The following is a 27,803-nucleotide window of genomic DNA, read 5'->3' on the forward strand; positions in this document are numbered from 1 at the left end:
AGTCATTTCTCAATCACTGCGACACCTTACTCAGCTCCTCAGCATGCCACCCAGCTTGCTATTTAACATGGACATGTTTTAAGCATTCTATAGAGCTTTAGAAAGAAAGGTTTTCACTATTATCTCTGATGTCCATTAGAAGTACTGGTTTCAATACACAGCCACTGGCTGAAGAACACAGCTGAAAACCAAGGCTTTTTTTTTTTTTCTTAAAAGTACTTCTAACAACTGCACTTCTCCTTTAGCGTAAGAAAGCAGCACTGTTCCCATTTATATAATGGAAACAGCAGCACCAATATTCAAACCCCTTCCTGGAAAAGCAGCGCTGCTCTTGCTTTCACACTTTTGTATTATTCCATATTTAGAGTACCACAGAAAACGACGCGGAACATTCATCCCAGAAACAGGCGCAGCACCAACTGCTCACTGCAGACGCTGCCCTCAGAGCGGCCCAACGACGAACACAAAGCACCGCCGTCACCGCTCACGGCGCCCCTCGTTTCGCCGCGATTTCCTCACACTTCCCTGTCCTTTATACAATCTAAAGGTACCACGCACGGCAGCAGGCTCTCGGCCAGCCCTGCAGCCACCGGGCCGCTACCGACACGTCTGAGCTCTTAGCAGGTGCGGCTGGGAGACCTTACTTTCTTTTCACTTAGAGCCCGCGAAGGAAGGCTGGTTCGGCAGCCACGCGCCACGGGCTGCAGCGCCTCGTGAGGGCCGCGAGGAAGCGGAGCCCCGGCCAGCAGCTCCGGGCTCAGCAGCGCCCTCAGGCCGGAGAGCGCCCCCCCGAGAGCGGGAAGCGCGAGATTCCGCCCCCCCCCCCCCCCCCCCCGAGGGCGGGAAGCGCCAGTGCTCCCTCTGCCTCAACTACTCACGGCCCTACGGGGCCTCCGGATTTGCACCTGTGCTCAAGACCAGGTTTGTCAAACGAACGGAGACTCTCAGAACGGAAACCGGGAACGAGGCTTCGCACAAAGCAGCTTGCTGCTCAGCAGGCTGCATGCCTTGGGTGTGCAGCTGTGCCCTGCCAGCACGCGGCTAGGAGTCCTCAGGCACTGAATCTCCCCAGCATTGCTTTCTTGAAGTTGTTCATTTGTTCTGAACCTCTGTCCCCATTATGGCCTCGCATAGTTACTTAACAGCCATATTACATAAGCAGTAGGTACCTACAGAGAGCTGGGTTCTGCCTCGGGCTCCAATCAGACCCATAGGTATCAGTGCTTTTTTGTTTCATCTCCTCAACCTACAGATTACATTTACCACTTTTTTGTTGTTGTTGTTGTTAGTTTTTTGTTATTGTCATGGGGTATCCTTGTTTGCTTCGCTTTTTTTCTCCTAAGCTGTTCAGAGAATTTGTAATGCTATAGCATAAAGGAAAACACAGCAACAATAGCAGGGTAGTAAAGTCCCAGCAAGCAAACTACAGCAAGAGAGGATATGCCCAAATACAGCAGCCGTAGACAAAGAAACAAAAGGAGGGGAGAAGGTGGCAGAGGAGTCTACTTACCTTTGCAAGGCCTCAGCTAGGCAAGGACCTCCTGCAAGAGATACTTTCACCTCCACTGCCAGCCTTTAAATGAGGTCTGGGAAGGACTGGATCCTGGCTCCACTCCTTCAGGTCACTCAGGGGCATTGCATGCAGCTGAGCTCTCCTGGGTTGGCCCTGCCTTCCACCAGGTGCTCAATCACTGTTTGAGGCTGTGATTTATCATTTCTGCTACAGGATTGCACCTGACATTTCCTTAGAGAGCCATTAGAACCTTGAAGATGACAGATAACAGCAGGCAGGAGCAGTCAAAATGGATAACAACAGTTATTATGAGTACAGGTCTACAGGTATGATGGCATTTGCCAAGAGCAGTGGCTACTGAAGAAGCACTGGAAACAGTGTTACGTTCTGTACATGCAAACACTGTATGCAATGTAACCAATATACTTTAAGGATAGAGCAATGACATTATCTGAAGCTTTTTCTACCATTGCATTCATTGTTTGGTTTTTGTTTGTTTGTTTGTTTTGTGGGTTTTGTGTAGCTACTTCTGTACATATGTAACACTCTTGCCATTTGCTATTCCCAGTTGCACTGCTCTAGGCTTGTCCTCCTGACTCACTTTTTTTTCGCTGCACTGATGCTGCTTTCAGTGACTACTATAAATAATTCTATCAGGGATGTTTTTTATTTTCTGAACTTCTTCCTAAATGCTTTATTTTCTTCGTTACTGTGTCAATGTTGGGATAAATTATTACTCAGTAAATGTGCAGTTCAGCTTAAAATAGCCTTACAGATAGTGATTTATATTTATATCTGTTAATTTCAATTCCCCAGTAAAGTGAAAGGGGCTGTCAAGGACCTGATAATTAGTTCCTGCAGCTGAGGCTAATTTCATGCCAGCTTGAGAGAATTTAGAGGTTGAGGGATTTGGCTCGCTATCAAGGATAGCTCGCGTGAGATTGGTTAATAGGGTTACTGCTCCATCTTTGCTGTACAAAGAGGTGAATGGCATTGAAATAATTCTTGAATCATCTCAGTTTAAAGCCTGTTTATTGTGGGATGACAGTCTGTAAGCTGTTCCAGTTTGGGAACTGTTTCAAGAGCAATGTTACCTGTAATGGTGAGAGATATTCAAGGGTAGCGATCGCATCAGCTACACCAGTGAAACTGGCTCTTACTCAAGTATTAGTATGGAGCAAAGATACAGAAATAGCTTAAGTACAAGTTGAAGATCTTTTAATGGAGATGCTGTTTTGTATCCGTTTTAGTTAGTTCTGCATCATCAGCTTCCTTTTCTAGCCATGTAGCTTTTCTGTTCTTAAAGCTATTTCATATTTGTGTACTAAATAATTTCCTTTCAGCAGTGGCTCTGAAACAGAGAAATTTTCCAAAATCGTAGTTACATCTCATAAGCACTGTCACTGAGCATTCCCATTCCATACAAATGCAAAGCATCAATTCAGGATTCACTCACCATCCAGACTTTATTTTTGTATCTTCCACAAAACTCTCTTTATGGCAGGTTGCCTACATTTTAAACTGGTCATCTGAAAAACATTTTATTAGCTAAAAACGAGTTGGTGGTTCAATCTTTAAAATGTGGGTGTTTGAGCAGCTTTTGCAGAGCATACTGCAGAAGTGCTTTTTGCAGGCTGAAAAATACATGCAAATTCCTTCAATTCCTCAAATGATTACATTGCATAGTGCAGTGTTCCAGTTTTCCTGACTGGATTGTGTTGTCAAAAACCTTTAATGAAAATCACTTCCCATACAAATCTCCTGAAATATCTTCCAAATGAAATGCTGACATCATTGAGAATAATGTCATCTAATTAGCTGGAGCCTTAGAAGTGCACTATTGTACATTCCTCACTACTGCAAATTGTATTTTAGCATTTATTACAAAAATAGACTGTAAAATGTTTGAGCTTTTTTTATGTTTTGTGGAATGGTTTCCTGTGGCATACTGAACGTGTGCATACAAATTACAGTTCAATGATTTGATATCTTTCAATACAGACATTCTGAAATGTAATTAAGTTTTTGAATTAACATTTAACTTTGAATTAACATTTTATTTCTTTTTTTACAAGTAAGATATTTAAAAAAATTCTTAAGCAATGATGCTAAAGTTCTCCAATAACTATTCAATGTTTAGAGGATATTTCAGCGGATTTGTTGGCTGACAATAACCTGTTGTAATTTATTTAGAATCACGAAATCTCCACAGTTCTACAGAGGCAACACCGAGTTCGATATTCAGAATCAGTGGAAATCGGCTCCGTGATTTTTTCTCTTTCTGGTATAGTATTTGTTTTTAAATTCCTAAACTCTAATGAGGCACAAGATCAGGCTCTGTCATGAGCTGTGCTGAACTGAATAAAAGCTGCCGTGTTGGAGTGTCATACAGTAGTGGAAGGAGAAGTGATTGCATGTAAGTCAGGGGCTGCAACAGAGAATTTCATGAATTAAATGCTGCCATTGGTCTCTCCATTGTATTTGGTGATAATCAGTAAATTCTTCTTATAAATGAGCATGTTGAATGCCACTTAAACATAAAATGGCCATCAAGATATTTAGTAGTTGTGGCTGTAAATATAAGAGAGCCTTGGCTTTAATTGTCCAAGCTGAATTTGCAGACCTGGTGGCAAAAAGGAAGATGAGAAAAGGATTCCTGGAGCTGTTTTGATTAGGAAATTACTGAAACTTCAAACATGAAACATCTACCCATTCTTTCCAGAGCAGAGGGTGCTTTAGACAGACAATCAGATGAGATTCTTAATCTGAAGCTTCCCTGAACTGTAAGGACTAACAAGGCACCGATTGGCCCAGTCTTCTGTGTCCTCTGCTGTTAAAACCTCCTACACTTATGCCTTAACTTTGAACTTAACTTTGTTGATGGAACCATAATTTAATTTCTCGTGGTAGACATTTTAGTTCAATTTGAAGATGCTGCAGGTGTATTTGCTTATCTTATTTCTAAATCAGAACTGCTGAAGTCTTCAATCAGTCTGCATTTGTTTTAAGTTCATTCCATACAGCAGATTCTTGTTCCTGAAACGTGTGCTTGCAAAGGCATTCAGATGTCTATAATTTCAGTGAATTGAACACTTTTTTTTTAATGTTATGGTAGAAAATAACATCTGAGTTATTTGTAGTTTTATCCTAAAATTACTAGTAATTACTGGCCAAATGTCATGATTGCATTAAACCATCAAGATGATCTAATTCATTCACAATTTTTTTTTTGTTCTACTCTTTTAAATTAATGCTTGAGTAAGAATTGCTTCCTGATTAGGGTATTTGTAGTGAGAAGGATTAATCACATTGCTGACACAAATCCGTATCAATTTCTTCAACAGGTGTTGCATTTATACTGGTAGACATTCAAGACTTGTTTGTGAGAGGGGAAGAACAGTTTTTAGAAAGAATTCAGAAGTTTATAAACATACATCGGAATAGTTTTCTGGTTTTGTCAGCTGCTCTCCATGGACCACAAGAATGGAATGTAATGTTTAGGATTCAGAGAAGGTATTATTTCAACATCAAACCTTCTATTGCTAGGAAAAAACAAAGTTTAACTGTCTACTCAGCAGTCTTGGATTCAGTTGAATTTTATTTTGCTCATGCACTGCAAAATTAGCCAAAGAATACGTTTAATTAGTGGAAAATGAAAAGAATGTTAAGTGAATTGATCTGTGATAGTTAACAAAAGGACATGTTCCCCTCCTTCCCCCCATACACCCCCCCCAAAAAAGCCCCAAAATGAAAAACCTTCCCTCCCATCACTTTAGGCCTTTATAATCTTTTTCAGGTTTTTCTCTCACACTGGAAAATAAGGCTGTTTTCTTTCACTTTTTTGTCCTAGTTCTGGCAGCATGTTTTCATGGTAAATTCAAAACAGAACAAGTACGTCTTATTCATATGAAAAGGCTTTGGTGTAAACGATAGATTCTTCACCAGGTTTTAAAATCTCTTCACTTGGAATAGTCTGTCATACTGAGCGAAAACAATGGAAACAAAGCCTGAAACATTCCACTTTTCAGTATATATCTGCTTATAGTGGATATCAGACTCTTTTCTATACTTCCATTCAAAGCCATTTTCTGCTAGGTACAGTAATCTTTGCTGCAGCTGATTTTCACTCCCGACATCAAAGTGACTCTTCTAATGGAGTCTTTGATCTTTACCTCCTTGATTCCAACACCAGTTTTGTTACACCCAGGGCACGTTGCCAAATGCTGATGAATAGCTGAGTGTACGGGATGAAATGTAGGAAATCTATTATCCATTTGCAAAAATTCCATAAATTTTCATGAGAGTTCTTAAAAGCTCTGCCATCATTCAGCAAGAACACATTTCTCAGCTGATGGTAATGCTAATGTTCAATCTATATTTCAACTGATCTTGCATGTGCATTGATCACTAATAAATGTGATGTTTTGAAAACATGCTCCTTTCAGCAACTCAGTAATTTTATTTAAATAAAAATATCAGTTTTATCACTGCAGGCCACACCAACTTGATTATGGCAGGGCACAATTATACCTTAGACACAAGTGCTTTATTACTAGCTGGCAGCTAGGAGTTCTGGCATTGTAGGTAAATCAGTGACTGAGCTTTTGCTCTGATGGGATTGGAACATGTGCTACATTCTCAAACCATAAGTCATATGTTGGATTTGCTTGTTTTTTTTTTTTTTAATTCTCTGATTAAATTATGTAGACTTGGACATCCTAATGAAATTGTTAGAATTATCCCATTATCTAACCCTACAGATGGTTATATTTAGACAGCATGCTAAGATGTATTTCAAATTCGGAGGTATTTTTAGCATAATATTTTTAGATCCTTTCCTGTGTTTTGTTTCTCATGGAAAAAATAAACACTTTTTACTGCCATTTTGAGAACAGTCTTCAACAACACAACAAAAGAGTGTTTTGTTCTCCCTGAACATAAGCACACTTAAGAAATTATGACTGACTGTCAAGAAGTCCTAGAAACAAAAAAAGCCCTTCAAAAATCCCACCTGAACAAATGCTGTAGAGATGGGATAGATAGGTATAAAAACAGCCAGAATTCGCCTGCTGCCTTCAAAGATAAAAGCAGTCTTGCTCAGCTGAAGATGAAAGCAACTTGCGGTGCAGACGAAGAAGTTGTTTACATTATGTGAGAATGTTTTTTGAGTTTCATGGCATAATTAACTGTGCACTCTGAAAGTAACCTTAATTTATTTTGATGTGTAGATTCCTGGGAAGCAATTTACGTATAATACCAGTTCATAATACTGCTGAAACTGTTAAGTTGATGCTAACTATAGCTAAGGTAAGCCTAGTTAAATATGATTAAAATGATTTACTCCTCAGAACTTCAGAGGTATTTTAACTTGGAAAACATTTGTTTTTCCTTAATGGATCTTTCTGCATCATATTGACTACAGTCATAGAATCATTTGGGTTGGAAGAGAGACTTCAAGATGACCTAGTTCCAACACCCTGCTCTGGGGAGGGTTGTTACCCACTGCATCAGGCTGCCCAGGGCTCCATCCAACCTGGCCTTGAACACCTCCAGAGATGTAGTTAGGTTAGAAAGCATGTTAGAAACTACATCTCATCTATTGCATGGTAAGAGTCGTATGGAGAGTTTCCTTTGAATATCTAACCTAAATTTCCCCTCTTTCAATTGAAAACCATTCCCCCTTATCCTATCACTATCTGCCCATGTATGAAGTCATATTACACAATCCGTGTTTCACCTTGAGGTGGGACTGCTGCTCAAATGTTTAAACTATTGTTAAAGGTAACTTTAAATCAACAGAATGCATGAAGACAAATGAAACACTTAAAAGTTAATTCAGCTCTTACTTATCTCTGTTAATTTAGGATGTCACCATGCTTAACCCAAAGAAGCTGTGGATGTTCCCTCTCTGGAGGTGTTCATGGACAGTGTGGATGGGGACCACAGCAACTTGATCTAATGGGTGGCAACCGTGCCCAGTAGATGGATCTAGATGATCTTTAAGGACCCTTCCAAACAAAGCTGTTCTATGAAATACGAATATCTTCATTTCACTTACTAGCACTGAAGCAACACGAGATGAAAAAGATCTAAATATCTAACTGCTTCTAAAGTAAAGTGGTGATCTGAAAACACTTGCTATCTGCAGATTTTTAAGTGATGCACATAGTAATACATTATTTCTACAGCGTAACGAGTATGATTTAATCTCTGTAACAGCAACATACCTTGTATGTATAAACATCCTCATTGAAGCCTGAACTGCTTTAAATAACATTTTCCATGAGAGTTCTAACTGAGATACTATCTACAACAATGCTAGGACCATCCCACCAAAAATAAAAGCAGCAGGTTAGAAAGCATGTTAGAAACTACATCTCATCTATTGTATGGTAAGAGTTGATGAATGCTTATTACAACATTGAACACTGTATTTTTCTAACTTTGTATTCTGCTGCTGTCTGGCCCAGTTTCTTAATGCAGCATTAACCTAAAACCTTTTGAGATTACTGTTGATCCTATAAAATTGAATCTGTTCAGAATGAATACACTGGATTTTAACAATCAGCCCCATAAGAAGTCATGACATTACAGACCACAGATATCTCAGTTGCCTTTATGTTATTACTGATACAGTACAGAGTCAATCCAATGAGCTCTTGTAAGAGAGTCCCTAATTATATCTCCTAGAAAATAAACTTATTTTGACCTAGGATAAGGAACACGGGCAAGGGACCAATACCATCCATCTAGTCCAAAGCTACCACACCAACTCCTGTAGAAATACTACCTAGATAATAAGCAGATGGAAAGCTAATAGGAGTAGCTATGTTAGGACTGGTCTTACAGATTCAGATAGATTGAGTATTCACTTTTCAGGAAGTGAATATTTCTCGTAATATTCACTCATAATATTTTTCTTTCCTCTAAGATGAATTCCAAGCCACGCGCAGATGATGTTTCTCAGAAAATGGCAATGACAAAAACCCACATAATAGAAAACAGTCCAGTCTGGAAGGTGCTTCAGGAGTACCAGAAGTTGCATAGTAATTAATTGACTGAGAAGTTTTATTCATAAAGTAATTATAGCAGCTATACTTTAAACAATATATAGAAAGTTCTTAAATATCCTGTTACATTTTAAAAAACTATATACACAATTTACACATTTGAAACAAATTTATATTAAATAACTCTACAGTGAAAAATACTATACATTATACATATATATATGCCTTCTAACGAAATAAAAATGTAGTTTAACTGCACTAAAGAGATGTTATCCTGTTATTTGGTTTGATTCTGAATGTGTGCATTCATCTGTTTATAATAATTTCTCAAATTATGTAATAAATCTTAAGGAAAACTTTATCGTTAGAGATAATGATGACCAAAACAATTTCAAAATACAGGTTTGCCATGTTAAAACAGCTGTGCATCAAGCCTCACACAGTGCATTTTTAAACACAAGTTTTATCTGTTCTTTTACTGAGTTTAAATATCTTACTCGGTTCAAGGCTGCTGTGTTTTTCTTTAAACCTGCTTTGGTTTGCCTTTATCTGTTATCTATAGCTTATAGACCTGCTTGTAAATATAGAAGCTTGTTTGTCAATATTAAAAAGTACTAATAAAAATAACTATTCCTTTTGCAGTGCTTTTTAATTCACAGCTCTCCAGGTTACTTTATAAAATCTTTATAATTCAGATCATCAGACAGCAAGTTACCTAAAATACTTCGAAAATGAATAGAACAAGAAATGCACAATCATACATTCTTACCACAGCACAACATAAAAACGTCTTGTAGATTTACATTCTATACTTCAGAAAAAACATCAAGTTCTGAAGGTGAACACTTTTCAGGCCATCTCTGTGATCACAGACAGAAATGGCAAAATAAGTTTGTTTTTGCTTAAAAAACAAAAACAAAAACAAAACAAAACCAGCAACAGGCAAATGAAGAGCAGGACTTGCAATTTTTCTAGAGGCCACTCTAAGCTATTCTCTAAAGGTTGGCATAACCCTCTTTTTAACTCAAGTCAAATGATCAAAATGATCTTGCAAAAAGTATGTTAACTCAGGTATTTCAGATGACCTATATATTTTCATCCATTACAGCTTTTACTTTCACTTCAATGAGCTCTTCTACTCGAGCTAGAACACTTTCTATTAAATCAAATGTGAAGAGAGCTGACTGTAAAACCTGAAATGACAAAAGAAATACTGTTATTTTTATTAGAAAAATGGATTTCTTTATTGACTATATGTATACGTTTGGCTCCAGATTAAAAAGAAAATTTAATTAATTCTGGAATTGCAAACTCACCTGAAGTTGCATTTCAGTAGTCATGGCAGGCATCTTTTCCCCACCGACAGTCAAAGAACAAATTGTGTTAGAACTGTGTGCCTCTGTAGAAAAACAGAACCAGACATCAGGCTGCCATTCCACCCTATTTTTAGAATCAAAGCAACTTTTAGTAAGTTAGTATTTAAGGACAGTAATTGCTAAATCAGAAGCATAAAAGCTGAACAAATACCAAAAAGCAAAGGTATTGAACTTTGAGGATCTATCTCTGCTGTTTCTATATGATTTATGACTACATTAGCAAACAGGCAATATCTGTAAACTTAAAACAATTTTATATTGCTAAAATTCTCCTTAAAAGGAAATACATAATCTGGTTGGTTTTTTTAGACACAATTTTAATACTTTCACATCCAGAGATATCTACGATGACAGACTTAACTTCATCCAGAAAATGGCTGCAGGTTTCTCTGTTCCTGACAGACTACTTACAGCAGACAAAACTACAAGGACAAACCTTGAAACTGAGGGGAAAATTTCAACATTCAGACTATGTACTTGAAAAGTAATGTAATGCTTACAAAGATTATACATTGGGGAGAAAGACTAAACCATTCATTTTAATGAGGTAGGTGTTTTCTCTTGAACTCAGATCTCTGTGCTTTGTCAAAGGCCGAGACATGTACGAAACTAAAATGAACCAGGAAGCTTTTTCTTTAAATGGACTCCCTTTGGAAAGATATCCACAGGTTATCTTCAGAAAAAATCCCTTCCCCCTGCCTTGTACTGACGTAGTTTATAACAACACTGGAGGATGGGAGTAGGAGCAAAAGCTGTACTGACATTTCTGGCAGCAGAAGTAATTTCCTTGGGCTATCTTAATTATACTAGAGACCACAAAGGGACAGAAGATCTGACATATAGAGTTGGCCTACAGCAGCTATAGCTTTCACTCCCTTTGGAATATATCTGCTTAACCCTGAGCAGAGTTTGATTCTAAAGTATCAGATTAAAAAAATCCAGAACCTAATCCTTTGGGCTTTAAGACACTACCTATTTGCTGTGTGAATTATTTCTTTTCTTGATAGCCTGCCCACACGTAGTATGAAACCTAAGGACTATATATTCACAGAGAGACTTAGATATTCCTGTCTATCCTTAAAATCAAAAGTATAAATGTAGAACAAGGTTTGAACGTCTTCATGTGACATTCCTGTCGGCTCTCTGTAAGGTTTACAATGCGATGAGAGATAAACAAGCTCAGATTTTCCTAGTTATGAAAAGTATTAATATCAAATGTAGCAACTGCTGAAATATTATGTGAAACCTGGAATAAAATCAATACTTAAATAAAAATATGTATCTATAGAGCATTCACCAATTCCTTATTTCCAAAGTTTCTGAACATGAACAATGCTAAGAAGAAAAAACCCAACCTTTTCTGTTTTCTTTCTTATTCTTTATTTCTGCCTCATAGTGTGCCTTTGACATATTCAGTCCAACATGCAGTGGTTTTAAAAAATTTTTCTCAATCTTGGCAAGTGCAGTCCACACACCAGTCTATTCAAAGAGAAAGGCAAAGAGAACGTTGCAAATTATTTTTAATGAAGTACCATAATGCTAAGTTTTCAAGTATAATTTTTTTTACTAGTCTTCATTCGTAGAATTCTGTAGTGGGAAGGAAATAAAAATTAGACTTATGCATGTAAGCACACACAGCATGTGATAGTTTAAAAATGTTTGAATTAACATTCTTGAATTAACACTGCATTGCAATGACAACTGAAAGCTGTGGTAAATGTCACGCATCTCAAATATAAAACTCTTGTCTATATACTGCAGTTAGTTTAAGCACTGATGGAATGTCACCAGATATGCCGCCAAGCCCACCTCTGCATTCTCAACTGCCACAGTGAATTAGATCCTACTAGTATGTAGGAACCATACATAATTCTTTTAAGGTCTTTTTACCTATTGTTTTTAGAACATGTACCAAATTTGGACCATATTACAATCTCCCTTAAAACACACACTGAAGTATTAAATATTTGCTTACTGCAGAATCCAATTGTTTTTAAGTTGTGCCTACGTTGCTACTACCCACTAACAAGAGTTCAGACTTGTCACGGTTCTGCTGCACCAGAAATATGGAATTTGCAAGCAAGTGATGACCCCATAAAGGCTTTATGATGCAGAGATATTGTCTTCCCAATCACTGTCTTCACTACACACATTTATATAAATTTCATATAGAAATATAGTTGAAATAAATACATACATTTAATCGAAAACAAGCATTGAGCGTTTTACAAGTTAAAATTTTAATGAAACCCCTAATTAATCATTTTAAAAAAAAGAAGCTGTTACACTGCTATGCTCTGTACTCATTTATGCCCTTATGTGCAGCAGCCAAAGTGACACACGAACCAACTCTCTAGTTTGGGATGGCTGAAAAGAATTGATAACAATGGTGCTCAGGAAGCAAGTGAGATGAGGGAAAGTTGCTCAAAAGCAAGGCTGTTCAAGGTGACACAGCGCGAGAGGAAAACTCTGCTCTGATGCCTCATAAGCTTGCAGTTACAAAACTGCTGTAGAAGGAAACATAAAGCAGTCATTGTGTCTTTAGATAGGGAAGCCATTTAAGTGACTCCTTTCCTCAAGGAGGATCATCAAAGGGCAGGGTAAAAGATGATGAAAATGAGAATTCTCAACGTTAAATGGTACTGGTGATCACAAGGCACAATTCAAGAAATTCTAATCAAATAAGACCAGTAATGACTTCCACATTAATGGTGCTAAAATGAAGAAATAACTATCCAGAAACATCTGATTTTCTACTTGATTCATGAAAGCACTTGATATGCAGCAGTTAAAACATGTGAACTAAGATGAAAGGAATTATTATCTTTGTGTTCCACTTGCACTGTCTGAAGGGAGCCAAATGGAAAGTCTGTAAGAACTGGCATGGTTTAAATTTAAGGAAAATCTTCAGAGAAGTTGATGTTATTTTCTCCTCAAACCATAATTATGTTCTGTACGTCAAATACTAGATAGCAGTTGCAGCAACTGTGTATGCTACTATGTATATAGTTTTAATAATAAAAGAGGGATTCTTTCTTTGCTTACAAAGCTATGTGTGTATATGAAGTACAGCACACTATAATGGGGATGTAAAATAAAATCCATACATCTGAGAAACTGATACTTTATATCTACTTAATTAAACAACATAAGAAATGCAAAATTGAAAGCTATTTTTACAGTTCATTTTCCTGATGCTTTTAGTAATCAGTACCAACCATATTACTATCTTTCCATTCAAACACCCCCAAGCACTTACAGAACATGTATTCACAGAGCCAAATGTGCTCTAAAAGTGGATCAGAATTTTTCCAGTATGTTAGGAGAAAATGAGATGCCAAAGTCAATGAGCCCGAACCATGAAGTCAACAAACTGGGGAAATACAACAAATTACCTTGGGACAACTAAATGCTGGTTAGAATATTTGTCTGACCATGCCATTGCTTACTGAGTTCAGGAAATGCTTTATCACACTTTAATAAAAGGATTCACTTCTTTACTGTAACAGTTGAGTACGAATGCAATCAAATTTCATCAGAATAAAACAAAAATATGACACATTTCCATATACAGCTAAAATACCACTTCTGGATTACTGACTATTTGGGAGAATAATGCAAAAATCGTATCTGTGAACAGAGAATAACAGTCATCACATTAATTCTGCTCAGTCCATAGCTGAAGAAAAATCAATAATTTTCACATCAATCAGTACTTACTTGATTATCACTTTCACAATCCATAATGACTAAATATCTCAGTAGATTTAGTGATGCCATAATCCTGTGAAAAAAAAATATACTACTGATCACTTAAAGTGCAGATATTTATTGCAGGGATAATAACTTAAATTGTCCCTTAGCCAGACACCCTAAAATATCCATTTGTTTAAAATAAAGCCACTCATCTGTTGAGCAGTATGGCTTAATCAAGAGCACAGCAACTTCCCTGTTAAAAGAGAAGCTGACACTCTGCAAGTATGATTCAAACTAGCAGCAGACTGGAAGGTCAATAATTGTGAGGGAAGGAGTTTTCTCAAGAGACTACAAAATTACACTACAAAAAAGCTGTAGTATTCATCACTGGTAATCCACAGTTGATTTGCACTAGTATGACAATAGGCTTTTTAAAAGTTATTTTATGAATTTTCACTTCTGCATGCTTTTTATATATGCTTTTTCTCTTACCGTGCTTTTTAGCAAAAACCTTACTGTTTCTTCCACCTAAATATCATTTGCTGTAAGTTACATCGAATAATTTTTATACCCCTGAAGAGACAGACCACATTTCTTTTGTTCCTTATGTTGCTAAAGTTATTCTTCTGCTTGTGCAGAAAGCTGACAAACCATACATTCCTGACACAATGCTTTACCAATTAGTTCTGTAACCTGACATCAGACCTTATATTCTCAGGGAACACAGAAGGAATTCCTCTCTTATTGTCAACATCAATATAATAGCACTGTAACATTTTTCTACACAGAGTTGGTTGAAATAGGTGATAGTTTAAATAGAAGATCATTTACATCTCTATTTCAAAAAATCCAAAATACATTGATGTTTTCACTTAATTAGTTACATGATGGTATACCTCACTGTAGTAAAGTGGTCTGAAGACTTCTAAGCGATTAAAAAACAGAAGCCTCTAGCCTCTGATTACAACTCACCTATCTGAGTTTTGGAGAAGATCTGTCTCAGCACCTTCAGGAAGCAAAAGCACTAAATCTAGAAGGGAGATCAGGTGATGTCCTGTAAACCAAATGTTGTCGTGTGCCTTCTGAAAACGATACAAAAAGTTTAGCTGAGTAAGTAATTTAAACCTTAAATTGAGATAATTAAATCTTAAGTAATTTAACAGAGATAATTTAATGGTGAAGGGTCTAGATGATAAGACATGAAGGAACAGATGAGGTCCCTGGGTTTGTGTGGTCCAGAGCAGAGGAGCTGAGGGGAGCCCTTATGACAGATGCAGCTCCTCACAGCAAGCAGAGGAGTGGTGCTGAGCCCTGCTGACAGTGACAGAGTCTGAGGGAATGGCACAGAGCTTCAGGAGAGGGGCAGGTTGGGTGTTAGAACAGACTTTTCACCAGAGGGCGGCTGGGCATGGAACGGGCTGCCCAGAGCAGAGGTCACAGCCCCAGGCTGCCAGAGTTCAAGTAGCGTTTGGACAACGCTCTCAGAAATACGACTTTCTGGGTGGTTCTGTGCAATGCCAGAGGTTGGACTTCACGACCCTAGTGGATCTTCCAGATCAAGGTACTCTATGAATCACATCAACAATTTGGGGAAAACAGAAATCAAAAAAAAAGAAAAATGCTGAAAGAAATACTTTATCATTATTATAATTATTATATGTGACCGAAGTACACAAATTTGTCCTTTCACAATTCTCTCCTGTGCCTCCCAGATTGTTCTTCTCAATTTCAGTAGAAAAGATTTTTATCAAGATATTTAAAGGGGGTTTTTTTGGTATGTATTTTTAAAACACCAATTTCTAGCAATGTCTGCTGAAGGACAACTTCACCTCTTTGGTTCTTTGATGGAAGATGCATAATGTTATTTTGTTTTGAAAGAGGATAAAGGACAGAGAATAAGAAGGAGAATAATTCAAGCATAAGATGGAAAGCACCAGGTTTTGAAGTGACAAGACATAATAATCCTGATGCTGTCTGCATCACAGACATTTCTTATTTTCACAAAAATTCTGCTAAACTACATCAAACTATGAAGTGAGTAAAGGAAGAAAGGCAAACAATCCAAACAACTTCTTGCACTTGCTTAGCAGAAGCTTGTGAAGGATTTGCAGCTATGCTAAGACCCTCCTCAGTGCAAACTGTTGAGCCTTCCTGCACAGTGCTGACTGAGCAAGCAAGTTCATCTCTGAAATTTTCATGGCCTCTTTAAAAGGGTATTCCACGTCAGTACAACAGAGCTGAGAGCAGAGTTATTTTGCAAAGATCCCACCTTGGTGAAGTCTGTACCTCAGACAGAGGTCGGACAAAGAAATATCACATACAGGACAAAAGAAGAGGGAAAAAAGACAAAGCCAGAAATGGATTGCAAGCAAAACAAGAAGGGTCGTCTGTGTTAAGTCAGGTCAAATGAGGAATATGGAAAGATGAACAATAGCTGGGCAGGGAAATAAGTGGTAATGATTTTCTGTTCTTATCCATTTCTTTATATCTTCTCTGCAGCAAATTATTTGCAACAAATCTAGAATATTCAAGTCTATACAACGAAATTTGTAAATTATTTGCCTTTTTGACAGGGCACTCCACAGAGAAGAAATGTATTAATAGAGTTCTGAAGCTGCATAGTTAACAAATTCATCACTAAAAGATTCCAGAACATGTTTTAACTATTCATCTTTAGTGCAAGCCCTTTTTGGAAGGGTTTTCACAGTATTATTTTGTTTATTCCCTGCTGATTCATTGCACAGGGCAAGCTACAATTGAAAAAAAGTAATTCTCTGTTATACATTATGATATGAATTATGAATAAATGTGTTATAAGATATAAATGTTAAGATGAAATATGCATGAGTTTACTGCATTATCTCATTTGACAAAAAGGAAGACCTTAGAGATCAAATTTGCTTTGAAAAATGCCCTAAGCAGTAAAAAGGAGAAGAGATGAAAAAACAAAGTTAATAATTTACTTTTTATTAAGTTTTCCAATTTCCTTCCATAAATGATTATAAAATATGAGATTTCAATGGCTTTGATCTAGTTCAACTCTTTCTGATGAATTTAGCATTTGTGAAACACAGTGTAATGCTGAACGTCATCATAAAACACAAGATAAAACATAATAGATCTTTCTGGACTGTAGCATTTAAATTATATTCAGAAAATGAGGAACTGTGAGGATGAAATAAAATACCCCATAGATCTTTAAGGATCTATGTTTTTCAAGTACAGAAAACATAATAATAACCTATTAAAAATGCAGTGGGATCATGTAATTTGAAAGTGCATATGAAGAATCGTAATGTAAAAATACACAGGCACAAAGGAGCCAAATCAATCCTGTAACATTTCCCAATCTTATGCTTCTATTCAACATGTGGTTCTTTTGTTTTTTAAATGCACTGCTCAAATCCTAAGTTATACATGTTTTCTCAACTTAACTCAGATACAATTTTGAGAAGAAAAATTGTTTCTAATGGCAATAGGCTTACCGTTACCGACAAGTGAATCTGATCTTTTATGTTTTTAATAATGTATCCTTCTACCCCAGCATGGTTGCTTGTCTTCAGTAAACACCTTCAAACAAAAATAGATGTTATACCTTCAACACTGCCTACATGGTTAGCTGAAGAGTTGGATAACACTATGCCTCATTCACTGAGTGGCCGTTTTAACACTGGGTTACATCTGACAGCTCATTGTATAAGAGACAACTGACATTCATTATTTACTCACCAATTAACATAATAAAGTTAATGTGATTTACCAGATAGACAAAAATGATTTCTGACAGTTTGCAAGCAATGAAGTTACAGTGAGGCTTGTATTATACTATCTACAGTAATTTGAATGCATACCTGAATAATGTATATTTTCCCTCTGCTTCAAATTTATCTATGAACAATTGCAAAATACTCAAACTCTTCTTTCTCTAAAAAACAATCATATATGTATTAAATGCTAATAATAACAAAAATACATTCTCTGATTTATTCTAATTAAACTCAGTAGATAATCATTCTGTAGTTCACATTACATACCAGATGTTCTATGGGACAAAGGGTCATAATTTTCACCAAATCCTGCAGTTGGGCAAAGAAAACAAATTCTAATTACATGCACATTATTACATCACATTGAACAAAATCTGTTCAAGGTATTAACAAACAAGCCAGGCCATGAACAGTTGTGTCCAAATAAAAACGTAGCCAAAGTAATAAGAGCCATCTAAAGTATATTTTACTTGTCATTACAACTTCATGCTGCAGCACCTATCAGAGGACAAACAATTCAGTACAGCATGGAATTCAGTACAGCATGACACCATAGGTTTCAGTCTGACAACACAATTGCATGAAGGTTCAGTAGTATGACCTCCCTCCAACACTGAGAAAACAGCTGGGTGTGCTTTATAACCAACTACAGAGGCAGTTCTGTACACTGTTCCTTGTTACCTGAGGCACATTAATAAATTCCCTGAATTCCAAATACTGATGGAGAAGGCCATTATCTTCCATTCTCAATAAACAGCTCTGAAACAGATCCTGCAGGTGGGAAGGAAAAATAAACAACCGCCAACACTTTGCATATGTACAAGACGTTGATCTATATGCTTAACATTTCATGGATAAAGCAATCTTTTGTACAATTCACATATTGGAGCTTCTAGGAGCTGCAAATTTAAGTAGTAATGGTAGTTTAAATGTATATGAATGTGTGTAATATTCAGTAAATTTATTTTAATGTTTGTAAGACTGAAGAACATCTAACTAAGCCTCAAAACATTTCTGAAACAGTTACCCAAACCATTCATACCTTTATAAGAAAGAGAAACTAAGGTCTTACAACTGCTAAAATTGAAAAGAATCAGCATTCTAACAATGAACATTTGATCAAAGGAAAAGTAAACTTACAAGTCCTTTAGATAACACAGATTCTTCTGTTCTGTAAAGAAAAAGACATCAAGCTGTAAATTAAGGAGACACTTAATGATGATGTTTCAGATGAAATAGTAGATGTCAAAAGGGAACTGGGCCATTAACAATTTTCATTCTGATTTCTAAGCATACCTTCATAATGTCTCTCAAAAATTTTTTTAGAATATATTGACACTATATAATAAATAAAAGCTGCAAACTGGAGTCCTCTCTTTAGGGTCAGAACTGCTTAGTTTTTTTTTTTCCCTCTTAATATCTGTAAGGTAGCAGCTCATATCCCAGGTGTCAAGATACTAATTAACAAAGAAAACAAATTATTCTATTATTCGATTCTATGAACATACATAACTCTGCAAGCCAAAGAAAAATGCAGCAAATACTACAAAGAAGAGGCCAAGAGGTTTTGTTTTACTAGGAAATAACAAGGAGTCATAATCACGACTCCCTTCTACAACAATGCTAGAAACTATTTGGTCAACACTGCTGCTAATGGAAGGCAAAATAAACGTACAGAGAAGCCTGGTTTCCTCTAGAACAACAGACCTCTAATCAGATTGTGCAGCATACCAGAATACATTCAGTTAAGCACTATCTTATAGTCCTTCTTAAAAGTAAACTGATACAGAATTACAAATATATGTACACTAATTATTCTGCCTTAATTCTGAGTTCTTGAATAAATTTTCTAAAAACAATAGATGAGTGTTTTAGACAATTTGCTAAAGTTCTTAAAAAAAGAGAGTATCATCTTGTCATACAGCTTGAAATTTTAACTGACAGCTTTAAGGATCTCCTTGGAACTTATTTGGCATAATCAGAATTTGATTCTGTGAATTATTATAAAAGACCAGAAATAAAACATAAGACAAAAAGTTCCCTCTGTCATCATCTGGAGTTCCAAATATCATATAATCCTACCTTTTCAGTAGCACTTCAATATGTGTCATATTGCATTGGAGAAGGTATGATGAACTAAAAAAGAAAATTAGGTTTATATTAAACTGCATAAGCCACATACATTTTCACAACTAATACATTTGAAAGCATTAGTCCTTTTGGAAAAATCTGAAGAAGGATATTTACAAAATTAGTAATTCTGAAATACATGCAAAGGACTACATCCAATGCCATTTATAATTCATATGTGACATCTGTCTATATAATTTTAGTACACATTAGCTTTCAGCATAAGACTAATTCTATCAGTTTCTTTAAAAGGTCAGCTCATCTACAATCAAACTGCACTAGAGTAATTTGCAGGACTGTTAAGCTACATAAAGTTGCCACAAAACTGATGAAATAGTTTTCTTTAATAGCTGTTAAAAACAAAATAGTTTTATTTTGCTCGGAACTTTCTAAGTACAAACTTAATGTAAGTGAGGAAGAAGAGCTCTTACCTAAATACCATTGGAAAGCAATTGATACCAAAATGCTGAACAAACACCAGGTATGACAGACATGCCAAAGAATCTGCAGAATTCTTTCGCTCTATATCCTCAAGCTCCTGATTCTCCCAGTATGATCTTCTGCTTTTATGATGTAAGAACACTAGTGGCATTAGTTCTCCTATATCCAGCAAAATGTCCTAAAAAAGAAAGTTAGCTTTCATTTCGCTGCCTTTAAAAATCTGTATGCTTAATAAATTACACAGCTTAAGCAGTATTTACAGTAAAATATCCTAGGTAGGGTATGTAGAAATTACTATAAATATTTAGTGAATATTTATGATACATACTTCTGGGAAAAACAAATACTGTCAGAAAAACGCTACTAAGATAGCAAAGTCAAGCACTCAAAAGTTAGCAAAAGACTTCATATAAGTCACCCTTCAAAACCTAATTAGTGTCCATTATCTACAGATGCTGTGAATAAGAATGGCTTCCTGACCAAGTTATGCCACAAGACTTGTGTTTTTCACAGAGTACTCAGTATTTTGCTCTCTGATCACTAAACACTATGCAGTGCAATGCTTACCCACCAAAGGCAAGCCCTGTTTTAAAGTTAGAATTGTTCTGTATGGCCTTTCCATTCACAGCAAGAAGACACCTGAGAACTTCACAACTATTATATGTGTGTTCTTTACCCCAACACATCTATGTGCATTAAGAGTTAGTGTAATTTCTACTGTACGAATTACAAAGAGTCAGAGGTTAATCCACCCTGCCAGTGTTGTCCAAACCAAATATCCAAGACCTGACATTCTGGAGAATTAGGATTACATCAGACCTCGCATACTTAAATGCATCTTTACTGACCTTAGCTGCAGTACTCGTTACCCAATTCCACAAACAGCAGAAGTGGATTTCTTGAGAAAATGAAGAAAATGTGATTCATAATTAGCATTATAAAAGGTTTCAGACTGTGCCCAACAGGAAAGGCAGGGATAAAAGCCCATTTTTAGAGCAGCCTCAGCTATTTTAACCTTTATATCATCTTCTGGTAATCTCTGCCACCATCACTGCACATCTTAAAAGTTCTGCAATAAGAGAAGCAAAGATCTCACAGGCAAGCTTCTCTTTCATTGCACAGCTCTAATTAATCCATGCAGCAGTTCCATCCTACACTGACTGAGATATGCTGTGGGGAAAAAAAAACGAAGTGAACATGATAGAAAAACTAATTGTGGTTGAAAACAACCAGAAGTTTTGCTAACTTCATAGTGTGCTTGACTTAACAATCTTTAACACTGGGAGCCATATCCAGCTATCGCAGCAACAGCAGTCAAGCAATAATTTTTATTCCTTACCTGCCAGCTGGCACTGCACTTCAGGCAAGTAAGAGATTTCTGAATGCCACATTTGGATTAATACTCAGATTTTACCTTCACTAAGCAGCAAAGACAGATCTTTTTAAAAAATCATACTTAACCAGGGAAAAAGAAGGAGCTAAAACAAAGTAGCAGCTACTGATTCAGACAACAGTCCAAACTGGCTCATCAAGGAGCATCTGTATCTGTAAGGTTTATCATTTCCAAGGATGGAACCTGAACCTACTGCAGACCTTTATATACCCGCATTATCTTATGGGGCCTGATCAGCCACCACACTAAGCAGTAACAGAAATTAAATGACCTTCCTATTGGTAGTTCTGGACCACACAACTGCTTTGGCAAACACTTCACTTCACAGTGACTGCACTTACTATAATTTCAGCTGCAAGATGGCGAAATGGATGTTCTTCAATGCCTTCCAGTTGTTCAAGCTGAGCTGTCAATAATGGGTATTTCAGGCTTTTCATACAGCTGAAGAAAAACAAGTGAAACTTATAAAATCTCACAAATAGAGACCACAGCAACGTCATCAATGGCCAACAACAAGGTCTATACTCATTTTGACTGCTGCTGCTCCTGATATTCCAAGAATAGAAGAAAAAAATGTCTCCCATCGGAGCATTTCTTAGAATTTACCTCCAGAATAGGATTATCCTCGCTTTTGCACGTTTGAGTTGAAGCACCAGGACTACCAAATCAGTTCCATATCACAGAGACTTATACTTCTTAATTTCCTTGTACTAAAAAATTTTACTGTTCTTCTTTCACTTCATAAAAAAGCAAAGGATTTTTTTTTTCTTTTTGAAATAAAGCATTAGTTTACATGTTGGCAGCACTATAAAACCTTTAGTAAGATTATTTATCTACTGCACGCGTAATAAATGTTTACTGTTCATTTTGTTTCTTTACAGGAATATATTAAGCTAATACTAAATGCTCACAACTTCAGTAATTCTTCTTTCAGCTCCGTGTCATTGTATTCTGATGACTTTTCCTCGTTTTTAACAACTTCATTCACAAAAGGTTTAGCAAAGTCCACCACTGCATTACAACACTGGCAGAGACCAAGTTCATCTTCTTGTATTTGTTGCTTCGTATAAGGTACAGGCAAGGCAGTAAGCTGATTCATAATCATGGCCAAAGATAAGCCCACCGAGTAGGCCTTCTTGTTCTGAAGCTTCAAAAGCACTGAAACAAAAAGAACATTTTGAGACATTAAGTTAATATTTGCTGGAGGAATGCGTGAAGAACTATGATGTCACTGTATTAGAAAGTCTTCACTTTCAGGGGAGCAAAAGAAGTAATATCTCAATTCAGATGGACAAGTCCAGCAAGACTTATCAGCTTATCACCATTATTAGTTAATCTACTTCACTGTACTTAATATGACCATAGAGTTGAGAATGATGTATTAAAGCAGTCTTGAATTTCCACACATTCCTCTTTGTTGCAAAGTCACAAAGGCTGAAAAATTTGTCTTTCTAGAACTAGCCTAAATAAAATAATGTCCATTTTTCTGGCCTGGAAAACTTCTTCAGTATGGCCTTCTTGCTTTACTCTTTCTCGTTTGACGAAACTTTCTGCTGAGGTCTGACTCTTCATTAAGCAGCTCAGAGCTGTTCTGTAGTCTGTAGCAAAAACAACATGGGGTCCCCCAGCCTGAGGAAGCAGCACAAGTCACTTTCCATTTAAACTGACCTCAGTGCACACTAGCTGCAGATTGGTATGCAACAAAATACATATTTCTCATTAACAAAGTGCTTCTCTTGTTAAATTCTAACTTAATTCAGTAACAGAGCTCAGAGACCGCTATAATTGGACTTAAACTTGATAAGAAGTGTGATTCATTTTCACATACCAAGAGAGAAACTACTACTTGTTACCTACTCAACCAGTATCTCAATCTGCATTTTTAACTTTTGCACATAAAACAGAAGAATGCAGTTTTTCAATTCATATTTTTCAACCCGTTTCAATTACAAGTTTTATAATTTTAAAGTTTTAAATGTTTAATAATGAATTCTCCACATCTATGAGTCCATGTAACCCTATTTCTGCAACAAGGATACGAGCAGTTTACAACTACAAATAATAACCAAATTTCATGAATGAAGAAAAATGTTGCTTTTTCAACTGAGGTTATCAATCTTATTTAAAATCTTCTTAAATTACTTCACCAAAGGCTAAACTAATCTGATAAATAAATAAATAAATAAATAAATAAAAATATAAATAAATTAATTAATTTTGTTGTCAGAAATCACACGAGACAGTCAATGTTACCTGTCTGCAAAGGTTGAAGCAGTAACATGATAGTCTGGCACACCTGCTCTCCTGATGTCTGTTCAATCTGCTCAAGTAAACCCAAAAAAAGTTCCTTTGGATTGCACAGCTACAAGAGATGAACAATATGCATGTTTTATCACCAGTTATAAAATATAAACCAAACAAACAGGAGAAAAAAAACACATCACAAACAAACCACAACGGAAACTCCTGAACATTAAGAAAACAGATTAGAACATCCAAAATTATCATTAAAGAATCAAATATAAAACAATAAATATATCCCTATAGTAAATGTACTGAGTGTAAATGCATGTACACTTTCACATAAGCTGAAAACACAGAAATCAAGTTTAGTGCCATTAGATTTGCTATGCTGTATGGGCACTTCATAGTACTTCAGCAAGAAGTTATTCCTTAGCAGTAGAGAGAAAAGAAAAACTTCAGTGTGAATTTGGCTTAATTTGCAAATTGTTTTCCCAGTAGATAATTGAAAAGGAACTGAAAGGGAATTTCCTGCAGATTAAATCTTATTTCCCTATGACTTCACCAGAACTGTCAGCTATCCACTGTCACAGCCCAAATCCTGCCAGAGTCCACTAAGTGTCTGGAGCACACCCTCAGACATAGGGCTTGAATTTTGGGTGGCCCTGTGTGTGTAGGCAGTAGTTGGACTCAATAAAACTTGTGGGTGCTTTCAAATCATTCGATGACCTGCCACAGACAAGAGGTAGCCTTGCTGTGGCTACACTAACTGCAAAAACTGGTTGCAAAGGACTTTGTATTGGATGATGCCTAGCTTGGTTTTGTCTAAAATTGTTTAAATTTATTAAAACGTTCACTACCTCTGAGAATGCTGTTGCTGTCTACTTCAGATAAAACTGGACCATGAGTTTAACAGTGATGTGGAATGGACAGAAGAACTCAGAAGCATTCATGTCCTATTTTCTCTTGAAGTCAGAAGGAATTTTTGCACCTTCCTTAAAAGCATGTTGTTGCAATCATGTATTTCAAAAACATACCTGCACCAACTGATCTAGTATCTTCAGGCAGAGTTCTCGCTTCTCATCTTCCTTTTTATATGCTAAAATACATCTAACAAGAGGAGAGATGAGATTCCAACCCATATTCTTGATGATAACCTATGAATCAGATTTTCAGAGAATCAACAAAACCTGCACGTTTTCTAAACCCAGAAGGATCGTATTTATGGAAGTCAAACTTCAACTCACCTTATTTTTCACATTTTGAATCACTTCTAATAACTGAGCAGCATACCCATCTTCTAAACATTTCTGACCTGCTACCTGAAACAGATCATAATCTTCTCCTCTAAAATCAGCTTCTTCCAGAATTTGCTATAAAGAAAATAAGCATGCTTAACTCCTTATTTTAAAAAAGGTAAATACAAAAATAGGTAAACATAAGCTTCCTTTTCAAAAGTAGATGTAGTGTCACCATAACTTTTCTTTTAATACACAAAGGATAATACGTAAGAGGTTACCAAGAGCTACCACAGAAGATAAAGCAGTATTTCAGTAGCTATTTCTAAGTCTAAACTGCGGTTGGCTATCTAGAAGATGCCTGTGATATGGAGTACTGCATCCACTTTGAGTACTGGATCCAGTTCTGAGTACTGGATCCACTTCTGGGCTTCCTGTTGCAAAAAAGACAGCGAGTCCGATGGAGGGACACAAAAATGATAAAGGGCCACATCTCCCCTGTGAGGAAAGCGAACTGAGTCTGTTCAGCCTTTAGAAAAGAAGACTCAGAGGTGATCTTATTAATGCCTATAAATATCTTAAGTGTGGGAGTCAAAGGGACGTGATCAACCTCTTTTCAGAGTCTGTGGGGACAGGACAAAGGGAAACAGATATAAACTGGAGCACAGGAAGCTCTGCACCAATATGCAAAGGAACTTCTTTATGGTAATGGTGACAGAGCACTGGAACAGGGTACCCAGGGAGGTTCTCCTTCTCTGGAGACATTCAAGACTACTCCTGGACACCTACCTATGCAGCCTACCATAAGAGGCCTGCTTTGCAGGGGGGCTGGACTCAATGATCTCTGGAGGTCCCTTCCAACCCCTGCAGTTCTGTGATTCTGTGAGAGAAACAAGAACACTTCTTTCTCCAAGAGGGAGAACCTGGGATAAGTGTCACAGAGAAGTCAATGAAACATGGAGTCTGAATCCAGATAACAGGGAGGAGATCTGCTAACAAGCGTCTTGTGTTTTGAAGCCATAAAGTGAAACTTACACTGCTTGCATTTGTGACTTTTAAGGGAAGTACTTACGCATCTTTCTATTATGGCTTGAAGTTCATCAACTGCCATTATAGTTTCAGTTTGTTCTTCAGGCATTGAAAACTATTATGAATTAAAAGGTACAGTATTAAAACACACGAAGTAAACACAGAAATTTTTGAAAACCATGTTAATAAAAAGACATCAAATAGAGAAATGAGAACAATCTCTTAGCTACTGCACAGTCACGTTCATTGACAACTGCAGCCAACACGGAGCACATCCAGGCTTGCTGCACACCAACCACAGATCCCCATGCTGTGCTTTCTGGGGGTGCCCTCACTGGTGAGTACTCTGCCTGCTGCCTGGGAGAGGCACAGCGCATGCAGGTGCCTGCTGCCTTGCACCAACAGTGTTTCAGTCCAGTCAAGACTACATATGCAACATCATTTACTTCCTTGCAACGTCTGGGTTGGCTGATTAAGCGGCCTTTTATCTCCAGATCCTTTATCTCTAAAAACTTCAAGCTTGGGGATTTCTGTTTGCTTACTTTTACAGTTTTGAGTACTTTCTTCTGCCTAAGTCTGGTTATACAACCACTGTGCCTATCCATCACCTCTGCCCTCGGATAATTAGCAAACCGTTCATCAAAGCACCCAGACTTTACATTCTTATAACATGCCATCCTCCATCCTTCCTTTTGAACTTGACCCCGGCTACCCAACACAAAACCCAGCCAACTCACAACAGCATAAAAACACACGTATGCAAACTCTAATGCTCAGAGAATACAGCCGCCTATTCTAACATCTGTACCTCCCTGCAATCCGGCAGCGTCCCCAGCCTGATCTTTCAATTCCACAACACCACGCGCTCCATTCGCGCACACCGCGCTCCCAGCCGCCCGTTTGCGAGGACGTCACGCGCCCTCAGACCAACACCAACACGCCGCCGTTCCTCCTTCCCCGCCGCGGACACGTGACGGCACGCACGGCGCAGCAGGACCTGCCGCTCAGCTCCCACACGCTCTCGGGCCTCAAGACTTAACCCGGTTTCTAATCACATCTTTCCAGTGGTTCCAGCGGCAAACACACGGCATCGAAACAATTAGGAGCTTTCTGCCGCTGACACCCAGCGCTCTCGCTCCTCTATTAAACACATTCCTCGGCAGCTTCCCGGAGCGAGGTGCAGCACACGCCCGCACGAGGCGCCGCTAACGTAAGCCTTTAACCCAGGGCTGAATTAAAAACAAACAAAGCCCGTGAGAAGCGCTCACCGCTCGCAGCTCCCACCGCAGCCGCGCCGCTCTCCAGCCCCTCCTCGCTCCCGGCCCGGGCCGACACGGCTCCGCCTCCGGTGAGAGGTCAGAGGGAGGGAGCCGGCAGCACCGTGATGGCGGACGGGAAGCTGCAGGGCAGCGCGAAGGGGAGGCCCGGCCGGCGGCGCGCAGGTGAATTCCGCGCCGCGCAGCGTCCGCAGGCCGGCATAGCGGGCTCGCGCTCCTCGTTGCGCCGGGCGGCAGGACGGCCTCGGCAGGCGGTACGCGACGATGCCGCGAGTTCGGGGCGGCTCGACTCGTCCAGGCAGGCTGCACGGCTGGGGTCAGAGAGCGGCTGCCTGGGGCCGGGCTCACGGCAAGCGGTCGGATGAGGCGGGCCCGAGCCCCATCGGGCTCTGCGGGGACTGCGGCAGCGCGTCAGGCTGCCGGCGGCCGGTGTCTCCGCGTCTCCGGTTGCAGAGAGCTGTCACCTAAAAATACATATTCTAGGCGTATCGGCTCCGCGTCCAGGTCAGGGCAGGCCGTGCTTACCCCAGGAGCGGTACAAAAGCTGTGCCTGACGTTGCTGAGTGGTTATTGCCTTGCTGAAGGCACAGCCACCAAAAGCGAGGTTCTGTGCATTCCACTGTGCTTGCAGAAGTCTTGATATTTTTCAAAGTACCAATGTTTTCCATTGCTAAAGGAAGAAAAGTCACTTA

At 38.0% G+C, this 27,803-nt stretch overlaps 3 protein-coding genes across 9 annotated transcripts in view; 2 read left to right on the top strand and 1 right to left on the bottom strand.

Annotated features, from left to right (window-relative positions):
- The first annotated feature begins 1,279 nt into the window (after positions 1-1,279).
- On the top strand, positions 1,280-9,057 carry C5H1orf146 (chromosome 5 C1orf146 homolog). Its single transcript, XM_048944751.1, has 5 exons — positions 1,280-1,839; positions 3,707-3,797; positions 4,858-5,026; positions 6,742-6,820; positions 8,445-9,057. Exons 1-5 carry the CDS (start codon positions 1,771-1,773, stop codon positions 8,565-8,567), a joined length of 531 nt encoding a protein of 176 aa, XP_048800708.1. The 5' UTR covers positions 1,280-1,770; the 3' UTR covers positions 8,568-9,057.
- Positions 9,058-9,168: 111 nt separating this feature from the next.
- On the bottom strand, positions 9,169-27,218 carry GLMN (glomulin, FKBP associated protein). 3 transcript variants are annotated; one of them, XM_048944750.1, is made up of 19 exons: positions 27,103-27,218; positions 25,878-25,949; positions 24,815-24,940; positions 24,605-24,724; positions 23,580-23,688; positions 22,238-22,484; positions 21,668-21,767; positions 19,924-20,111; positions 19,445-19,498; positions 18,503-18,533; positions 18,044-18,133; positions 17,630-17,671; positions 17,447-17,520; positions 17,081-17,165; positions 14,568-14,677; positions 13,620-13,683; positions 11,255-11,378; positions 9,840-9,922; positions 9,169-9,736 (listed from the first exon to the last, which is right to left on the bottom strand). In XM_048944750.1, exons 2-19 carry the CDS (start codon positions 25,941-25,943, stop codon positions 9,683-9,685), a joined length of 1,767 nt encoding a protein of 588 aa, XP_048800707.1. In that variant the 5' UTR covers positions 25,944-25,949; positions 27,103-27,218; the 3' UTR covers positions 9,169-9,682. The 3 variants fall into 3 exon arrangements, with proteins under 3 accessions (XP_048800707.1, XP_048800705.1, XP_048800706.1); XM_048944748.1 differs by having other exon boundaries at positions 9,169-9,716; positions 27,103-27,217; XM_048944749.1 differs by lacking the exon at positions 27,103-27,218 and adding an exon at positions 26,643-27,074 and having other exon boundaries at positions 9,169-9,716.
- The window catches only part of RPAP2 (RNA polymerase II associated protein 2), a 34,824-nt gene continuing 34,129 nt past the window's right edge, over positions 27,109-27,803 (top strand). For 3 of the 5 annotated variants that reach the window (XM_048944743.1, XM_048944744.1, XM_048944742.1), the window contains exon 1: positions 27,109-27,276. In XM_048944743.1, coding sequence (XP_048800700.1) covers positions 27,219-27,276 — 58 coding nt within the window. In that variant the 5' untranslated portion in view covers positions 27,109-27,218. Of the gene's footprint in view, positions 27,366-27,803 lie in introns of all 5 variants that reach the window. The other 2 variants (XM_048944747.1, XM_048944745.1) reach the window with 2 other exon arrangements.

Source organism: Lagopus muta, chromosome 5 (assembly GCF_023343835.1).
Source record: "Lagopus muta isolate bLagMut1 chromosome 5, bLagMut1 primary, whole genome shotgun sequence".
Lineage (NCBI taxonomy): Eukaryota > Metazoa > Chordata > Aves > Galliformes > Phasianidae > Lagopus > Lagopus muta.

What these genes read in the sequence shown, in the direction of transcription:
- C5H1orf146 (XM_048944751.1), top strand. Translation starts at nt 1,771, where the DNA reads ATGACAGATAACAGCAGGCAGGAGCAGTCAAAATGGATAACAACAGTT. An exon ending in CGTGATTTTTTCTCTTTCTG is followed by an intron (nt 3,798 to 4,857) that starts GTATAGTATTTG and finishes TTTCTTCAACAG; the next exon opens with GTGTTGCATTTATACTGGTA. An exon ending in TGATGCTAACTATAGCTAAG is followed by an intron (nt 6,821 to 8,444) that starts GTAAGCCTAGTT and finishes CTTTCCTCTAAG; the next exon opens with ATGAATTCCAAGCCACGCGC.
- GLMN (XM_048944748.1), bottom strand. Translation starts at nt 25,943, where the DNA reads ATGCCTGAAGAACAAACTGAAACTATAATGGCAGTTGATGAACTTCAA. An exon ending in AAAGAAGAATTACTGAAGTT is followed by an intron (nt 21,768 to 22,237) that starts GTGAGCATTTAG and finishes GTTTTTCTTCAG; the next exon opens with CTGTATGAAAAGCCTGAAAT. An exon ending in AATTTATTAATGTGCCTCAG is followed by an intron (nt 17,672 to 18,043) that starts GTAACAAGGAAC and finishes GCCCAACTGCAG; the next exon opens with GATTTGGTGAAAATTATGAC.